The sequence below is a fragment of the Oratosquilla oratoria genome, chromosome 29 (assembly GCF_046742065.1).
Source record: "Oratosquilla oratoria isolate Oo_2021 chromosome 29, ASM4674206v1, whole genome shotgun sequence".
Taxonomy (NCBI): domain Eukaryota; kingdom Metazoa; phylum Arthropoda; class Malacostraca; order Stomatopoda; family Squillidae; genus Oratosquilla; species Oratosquilla oratoria.
Genome location: NC_134805.1, coordinates 5436902 through 5445719, shown reverse-complemented (window position 1 = coordinate 5445719; position 8818 = coordinate 5436902). Strand labels below are relative to the sequence as shown.

Genomic DNA, 8818 nt, shown 5'->3' with positions numbered 1-8818 from the left:
ATCTGCAGCTTGCTACACTTTGATGATAGGACTTAAAAAGTCCATCTCTCATTAACAAGCCATATGAATTGATAGTTCGTCCACATTTGGAATATACTGTTTTCGTATGGTCATCGAATCTAATTAAAGACATTGACAGATTAGAAAAAGTACAACGGCGAGCCACAAAACATATTCCAAATATAAAAGATAAATTATACGAAAATCGACTAAAACATATGAATCTGTTTTCCCTAAAAAAGCGTATACTCACAGGTTACTTGATACAGGCCTTTAAGATTCTAAATGGGATTGACAATATCAAAAGTGACAAAATTTTCACACTGAATGAGAATCCAACAAGAAATCATGGTCTCAAACTGTCAATAAATATATATAACTTGAAAGTGGGTTGAAACAACTTCGCTACCCGTGTAATTAATGAATGGAATAGACTTTCTGCAGAAGTTGTGCAACGTAGTTCAGTTCGAAGCTTTAAGATTCGTTTAGATAAACATCTAAGCAAGATGCTCTAATGTCTGCCATTTATTTTATATTATTTGTTTGTTATTAGTTGTCTGTTTGTTTATTTTTCCTTGGTTTTAATTTATTATTATTTACTGTTTACTTGTTTGTTTGTTACTTAACTACACCTATGCATTTTATTTTGCTTTATTTTATTTTATTCTATTTTATTTCATTTTATTTCATTTTATTTTATTTTACTTTATTTTATTTTATTTTATATTATATTTTGTTTTATTTTATTTTATTTAGTTTTATTTTATTCTATTTTCTTGATCATCATTATATTTTTTCGCTTTTTGGCTAGGACACATACTAGTGAAGCTGCAATAGAATTTTCAATGCTTCACAAAAGAAAATATTGTTCAATACTTATTGGCACCATTTGCTTTTATATATTGGCAAGGTCCTAAGTCTTCATGACTGACCAAGGCTTCAGGTAGCACATCTGTCTGACACACCAAAGGTTCCAGTAGATCAAGTCTCCCATCTCAGGCATGCATCATACATAGTAACAATATGAATACTGTCTGTAGAAAGTATTTGGATTAATACTCATTTCACACATGATGCTATAAACATACTCCTGATATCCATCTGGATTCAGGGTTTCCTTTACAAAGCTGATACATTATGTATCTTTTCTCTCATTGTCACAATTATCATCCTCATCAAATTCTATCCCAGTCTTCATTATCTCACCTGCATGTCTATTTGACACTTCCATAGTTTCTACGTTTAAGATCTTGTATTTATTTCCGCCGTCAAATTCAATTATCCTCTATGGACCTGAGTACCTCGGTGAAAATTTATTATGGGGTATATGTAATTTGACCATGGCTAAATCTCCTATTTATAATTCTATTTTATGTGCTATTTTGTGTTGTTGCTTTTTCATCTCCTGTGTATACTCTTCCATGTTGCATACTCTTCCATGCTGTATACTCTTCCATGTATATACTCTTCCATGTTGTACTGCTGAGCAGTAGTCGTCACTCAGGTCAGGTCAGTCGAGTAGCTGGTTCAATGAGTGATATGGCGAGTGGTTGTTTTACCGCGTTGAGCGCCGATGAGGTTATACTCTATACTTAGAAGAACGGCGAAAAATAAGACGTGGAAAAATGGAAAAAGCCCTCATCAGACCCGCTCGATTACAAGAACTCGTTTCAAGCACTAGCAAATCTGCAGGAAGAAGAAACAAATGAAATTCAAAAGAAGGGAAGGGCAGACGGTGGATCCCTGCCACAGGTAAGATTTTGTTTGTAGGAGACAGTGAAGTGAAGTACTTAGACAGGGCTTTCTGCGATAAAGATAGGAAACATAGGACGAAGGTGTGTTTCCCCGGCGCGGGGATAGATGTTAGAAATAGGATTGAAGAGTGTTTAGTAGGGGAAGGTAAGGACCCTGTAGTTTGCTTAAGTGCCGGGGGCAATGATATAAGTATGTTAGGGAGTGAGGAATTCTTTGCGCGGTTCTGGGATGCGCTAGACAAGATTAGAAATAGGGGAGCTGTTCCTGCTGTATGTGGAATCCTTCCGAGGCGTAGAGTTGGAGGCATGTGGCATTCCAGGGCTATTGCAATGAATTGTAGGCTGACAAAACATTGTAAGGCCAATGGATGGGCATTTGTCGACAACTGGGACCGCTTTTACGGTAGGAAACATCTATATACGAGGGACGGGATGCGCTTGTCGCCCAGAGGATTTCGGCTCCTTGCTGAATCCTTTGAGCGAGAAGTAGACATCCTACAGGTTTAGGCAATAGAAAAAAAAAATAGAGAGGGACTGTGAAAAGAATCACCAATACAGGTGGAGGGAAGATAAACTTAAAGTTTACTATACAAATAGCAGAAGCATAATTAACAAAATTGATTTGCTGCGTGGTAAAGCATGCGAAGAAAATTTCGATATTATAGCTATTACTGAATCCTGGATCAACATGGCTGATAAATATTTCCTTCCGGAAATCGAAATAGAAGGATATACTTTTTTTCACAAGGATAGGGTTGGTAGGAGTGGGGGAGGTGTGGCACTTTTCCTTAAAAACACAATAAACACTATTATCAACAATTCGATTAAGGAAGAGGACTGTACGGAATCAATTTAGTAGAGATTATAGGCAAGAATAAGAAAGTTATTATTGGCGTCTTGTATAGACTTCCTAAACACAGAATTGAGCAGACTGATCCTCTGATTCATGAAATTTGCAGAGCGTCCCAGTACAAAAACGTTGGAGATTTTAATTATAGAAATATTGACTGGGAAACTTTAATAGGAGATCATGAAACGAAGAAATTCCTAAATGTGGTGCAGGATAATTTCCTAAAACAAGTGATTAGCGATCCTACGAGGGGAGAAAATACTCTGGACTTACTTTTATCTAATAATGAGCACCTATTGAGTAACGTAAAAGTGGGAGATAGTCTAGGCTCTAGCGATCATCAAGAAATAAGATTTAATATTATTTGGGAAGAATTAAACAGTACGAATAACGTCGAAGTACCAGACTTCAGGAAAGCAAACTTTGACGATATAAAAACCTATTTGAAATTGAATATGAAATGTTAAACGGACGTTTCGAACAATGACGATGCGGCCAGGTCTTGGTACAAGACCAGAGGTCAGGTCATGACCAGGGGTCGGGTCACGGAGGGTAATATGCATACCTTGGATCAGGTCACTTGGGGGCAGGGGCTCAACAGACAGGTCAGCGATTTGAATGAAATGTATAGCAATCTAACTGACCTAATTATTAATGCACAAAATACATTTATCCCCCTGAAGTCAATACGGAAAATAATAATACTCCCAAACGGATGACGGACAGATTGAAACATGAGATCGGAATGAAAAGAGGACTTAAAGTAAAAAAAAAAAAAAAAAAAAAAAAAAAAAAAAAAAAAAAAAAAAAAAAAAAAAACGGGGAAACACACCTTACATCAAGATATAACGAAATGGCAAAGCTGGTTAAAGAGAATACACGTACAGCGAAACATTATTATGAAATTAAGGTTGCTAGTCAAAGGGTTTCTTTCATCTCTATAGAACAAAAAATAAAGAAAGAATAAGACCAATTAACAACGATGAAAATGTCATAATAGAATCGGAGGAAAAAATGAGTGAGGAGTTTAACAATTATCTTCTTTCGGTGTTTACTAATGAGAGGTTAGATAAAGTACCTGACAGCGATGCGATTTTCAGAGGGGATGAAGAAAGTAGACTATCTAATATCAGCATTAGTAAAGAAGAAGTAGTCAAGCAGAATGAAAGACTTAAAGCTACAAAATCCCCGGGACTAGACGAAATTTTTCTGAGAATGCTCAAGGAGTGTAAATTTGAAATCTGCGACCAGTTAACTGAAATATTTAATAAATCGGTAGACATTGGTTTTATGCCTATTGCTTGGAGGCAGGCAAACGCTGTTCCTGTTTTTAAGAAGGGAGATAGATTGTCTAGGAAAAATGCTTCAATCAGTAATAGTAAATAGACTCAGAGAACACATCGAAAGACAAAATTAATTTGCGATTCACAGCATGGTTTCTCCAAGGGTAAGTCATGTGTAACTAATCTTCTATCCTTTTACACTATAGTATATAAGGCGTCAGATATCAATGATAATTACGACATTATTTACCTTGACTTTAGCAAAGCGTTCGACAAGGTGCCACACCAGAGACTACTAAATAAAGTCAAAGCCCGTGGCATAGGAGGAAAAGTGTTAGAATGAATTAGAGCTTGGATTAGTAACAGAAAACAGCGGGTCACCATAAATGGAGCAAAATCTAGGTGGGGCAATGTTACTAATGGGGTCCCCCAGGGCTCAGTTTTGTGTCCCTTGTTGTTCATTATGTACACAAACGACTTAGACGATGGGATAGATAGTGATGTTAGTAAATTTGCAGACGACACTAAAATAGGACGTCTAATTAGGTCAGGAGACGACGCAGAGATTCTGCAGGATGATCTTAACAAATTGTTCACATGGTCGGTAAAATGGCAAATGAACTTAAATATCTCTTAATGTAGCGTGTTAAACGTAGGGCTACACAACCCCGAAAATAGATACAGCTTACATAATACGCTTTTAGAGAAAACTGAGTGCGAAAGACACTTGGGAGTTCTAGTGAGTCCGGACCTTAAAACCAAGAAACAGTGCATTAGCGCCAGGAATAAAGCAAACAGAGCATCAGGTTTCATTGCTAGGACGGTAACGAATAGAAGTGCAGAGGTAATTATCAAACTCTATCTAGCAATAATTAGACCCATCCTTGACTATGCGGTACAGTTTTGGTCTCCGTCCTACAGAATGGACATCAATTCACTAGAATCAGTACAGAGAAGAATGACCAAAATGATACATGAACTCAGAAATTTGCCTTACGAAGAGAGGCTTAGGCACCTGGAAAGACGCAGAGTGCGGGGTGATCTAATAGAGGTGTTCAAGTGGATCAAAGGTTATAACAAGGGTGATGCAAACAATGTCATCATATTAAAACAACAGGGCAGGATTCGCAGTAATGGTTTTAAACTGGACAAATTTAGATTTAAGAGGGAAATAGGCAAAAATTAGTTTACTATTAGGCTGGTCGACGAATGCAATAGACTTAGTAACCATGTAATAAGTGCTGTAACTATCAGTTGTTTTAGGAATCGATTAGACAACTTTATGGATGGGGATGACAGGTGATGATGTGTATAGAGCTGCCTAGTGTAGGGCCTTATGGTCTCTTGCAGTCTCCCTCATTCATATGTTTTTATGTTCTATGTGTTCCCTAACTCTTTGATGTATAGCTTGAAATGTATGTATTCTATTTGAGATGTAATCATTTATATTATACACAAGTTTCTGCTCTGAAATCAAGATTTCTAATGGGAGAAATTCATCTTTCCCCAAAATAATCAAATGGGGGTGCTTCTCCTTTAGTTGTGTTAATTTGGTTGTTTAGGGCACCTAAAACACAAGGAATCCAAATATCCCAAGTTATACCATTGCTCTGAGGACGATTCATCAATATTTTGACTTTGTGAATCTTAAGTAACCTACATAATTCTTCCAAGGTTTTGCTATTAAATTCAGTTTCATTATCTAAAACTAAGATTTTAGGTGTAGTGAAATTACAGGTTATCTTATCATAGATTACTGAAGGAATTCCTTCAGCTTTCTTATTTGGAATAGGTTGCAAAAAAACAAAATCTTGAAAAATAATCAATAGCAACCAATACATATTTATATCCATTTTCAGACATAGGTAACTCCAATGTATCTATGTGAATTCTTTCCCAAGGTTTCTGCGGGATGGGAGGTCATAACATAGGACCAGGTATTTCCTTTCACCTTAGTGCATTTCAAATATTCTTTTATATAACCACATATATATTTCTTCATAAGTGGCCAAAAGTATTTAAGTTGTACTTGTTTATAAGTTTGATCCTTTCCTGGAAGTGAACTACGATCATTATCATGAAATAACTTCCTCAAAAATAAACTTAATAAATTATGTATGTCTGCATAGCCTTGTTTAAATTTCCTATATTATCCTGTCAGTGCCAAGAAACTTCTAACTTCTTCTACATTGTTCGGAACTGGATAATTCTTTGCTTCTTCAATCTTTGAATTGACTGTACTAAGTCCATGCCTGTCTATTATGTGTCCCAAATAAATAACACTGTCCTGAAAAACTTACATTTTTCAAGTTTTACTTTCAATCCTGTTTCAACTATTCTTGGGAATACCAAATCTAATTTCTTAAAGTGCTCAGCCACTCTTTGGGAAACTATTAAAATATTATCTAGAAATACACTGGCAGTGTTTCCTATCAATCCATCTAGAACTGTATTCATTAATCTATGTAGGTTAATGGACTATTACATAACCCAAATGGCATTCGTTTGAACTCCCGTTGGAGTAGAAAATGCTATGAATTCACGTGAGTCTTCATGCAAATCGATTTGCCAGAAAACAGACTTGATATCTATAGTGCTAAAATGCCTATTCTCGATTCCCAAACTTTCAAGAATGTCCCCTATCTCCGGTAATGGTAATCGGTCAGGTATGATCTGTTTATTCAATTCCCTATAATCAATAATTGGACGCATGGTACTATCTAATTTTGTGACCAGAATCAGAGGGAAGTTCCAATCACTTTTACTATGTTCAATAATATCGTGCGATAACATTTCATTGTTATTTATAATGGCTAGTTGGGAATGTGGTAATCTGTAGGCAGGTATATAGATAGGTTGAGTCCCTGGTTTCAATTTGATCTGATGTTTTAAAACAGTTTTACCCAAGGCGTTCCAACACGTGGTCCACCACTATGGTGCTTGTGTTTACCATGTTATCTTTTTGTTTCACTTTTTGTGTTTCTTATTTCGCCTTTTTTAAATTTTTATTTTATGTTGTTGATTTTTTTCTCACTCTCAGCAAACTCTTCAAATTAAATCTGGTGCCTTAATTCTTTCACCAATGTACACACAAACACACACACACGACTCGGTGGCGAGGTGGTAGAGCGCTGGATGGGAAGTACGATAGTGCTTGCAGTACCAAGTTCGAATCCTGCCCAGGGCCGAAATTATTTCGGTATCGCTGAGCTTCGGGTCGTTACTCTGACTCTCGTGGGCGGGGAGTTGGGTGTGTGTGTGTGTGAAAGGTCATAGCATTACCCATAGATAGGCCATACGAGCTCTGAGCTCTCTTACGGGAGGGAAATAGCTGTCGATCACGAGTCCAACACGTGATCCAAAGACCAAGGTGAATACACACACACACACACACACACACACACACACACACACACACACACACACACACACACACACACACACACACGCACACACACACACACACACACACACACACACACACACACACACACACACACACACACACACACACACACACATGTATATATACATATATATATATATATATATATATATATATATACATACATATATATATGCATATACATATATATTTATACATATATGTATATATACATATATATATATATTTATATATATATATATATATATATATATATATATATATATATATATATACATACATATACATATATACTTCTTGGGCACTGGTTTCACGTAGACAATTTTCACTGAACTCAACTCTGCTAATAGCTTTGGCTGTATCGGTATTCAATATCTTCGGTTTCAAGAATAACATTTTAAGCTAATAGTTCAAGGTTTGAACATAATCATCCATGGTTTCAATATCATGTGAAAGAGTGTAGTGTTAGGCGATGATGGATGCCAGTGATTATAACAAATCTTCGTAACAATACTTTATAATTGTACTGCATATAAAGTGAGGTTATTAGGAGATACAGGATAGATCATCAGGAGTCCTTGGGTGAGGTCACTTGGAGAAATAGGAGGTCAACGGAAATTTTTGGGTGAGGTCATTGGGAGAAGCTGAAGAGGTTATTGGAAGCTCTTGGCTGAGGTCATTCGGAGAAGTAGGAGAGAACAATGTGAGTTCCTGGGTAAGGTTACTGAGGATAGAGGTCAATTTGAGTTCCTGGGGAAAGTGATCAGTCTGAGCACAGAATGAGTGGTGGAAGCTCTGGCTTGACTTCTGGTCCATGGTGCTGTGGGCTGGTATTGTTGCTGGAGGGCATTGAGCACTGGTGGGTGTTCTTGGTGGTGTTGGAGGGCATGGTGTTCTTGGGGGCGGGCTGAAGGAAGAGTAAAGTCTACAGCTTGCTGCACATTGAGGATAGGATGCTAGGGAGTTATGGATACAGTTTCCGCAATCTGCAGTCTTTTACAATTTTCTTCTCTGTGGAGTATAATGATGTTTTTTGTTAACGTGCTCATTGGTGACTCCCTGGTTTCGGTGGTGGAGACCGATGTAAGAATTGGAGCCGTGCTCAGTGGTGACTTCCTGGTTTCGGTGGTGGAAATCGATGTAAGTACTGGAGCCGTCACAGCGGCCCTTCTGGCATGGAAACTTATACATTACATTGGTAGAGACCTCTTTCGGGTGTTTATGGAAGAGTCTGTGTCAGTGTGAGTGACTCCTCTTCTTACGAAACCTATAATGGCTTTAAATTCTTCTTTGTACCTGCTGTGAAAGTGGTTTTGATGATAAGTGGTGATTTTATTGCTGGGAGGGATTGGAGCCTGGGGTGGTGTGGCATAGTGATCAGGAGTTGGTCAGGAATTGACGGATACGGTCGTTTTCCTTGTGGTTTTCCCTCCAGCTGCTACAGTGGGTCAGAGCTCATTGGATCTTTTACCTTTGAGCACCAAGAATTCAAACAGATTCGAGACTTGGCCATGGGTTCTCTTTT

General features: G+C 37.4%; 1 protein-coding gene across 1 annotated transcript in view; it reads right to left on the bottom strand.

The window, feature by feature from the left end:
• The window catches only part of LOC143040790 (uncharacterized), a 16291-nt gene extending 8109 nt beyond the window's left edge, over nucleotides 1-8182 (bottom strand). The window contains exon 1 of the mRNA XM_076212223.1: nucleotides 8099-8182. Within this exon, the coding sequence (XP_076068338.1) occupies nucleotides 8099-8182 (84 nt within the window). The remainder of the gene's footprint in view (nucleotides 1-8098) is intronic.
• Nucleotides 8183-8818: the final 636 nt, after the last annotated feature.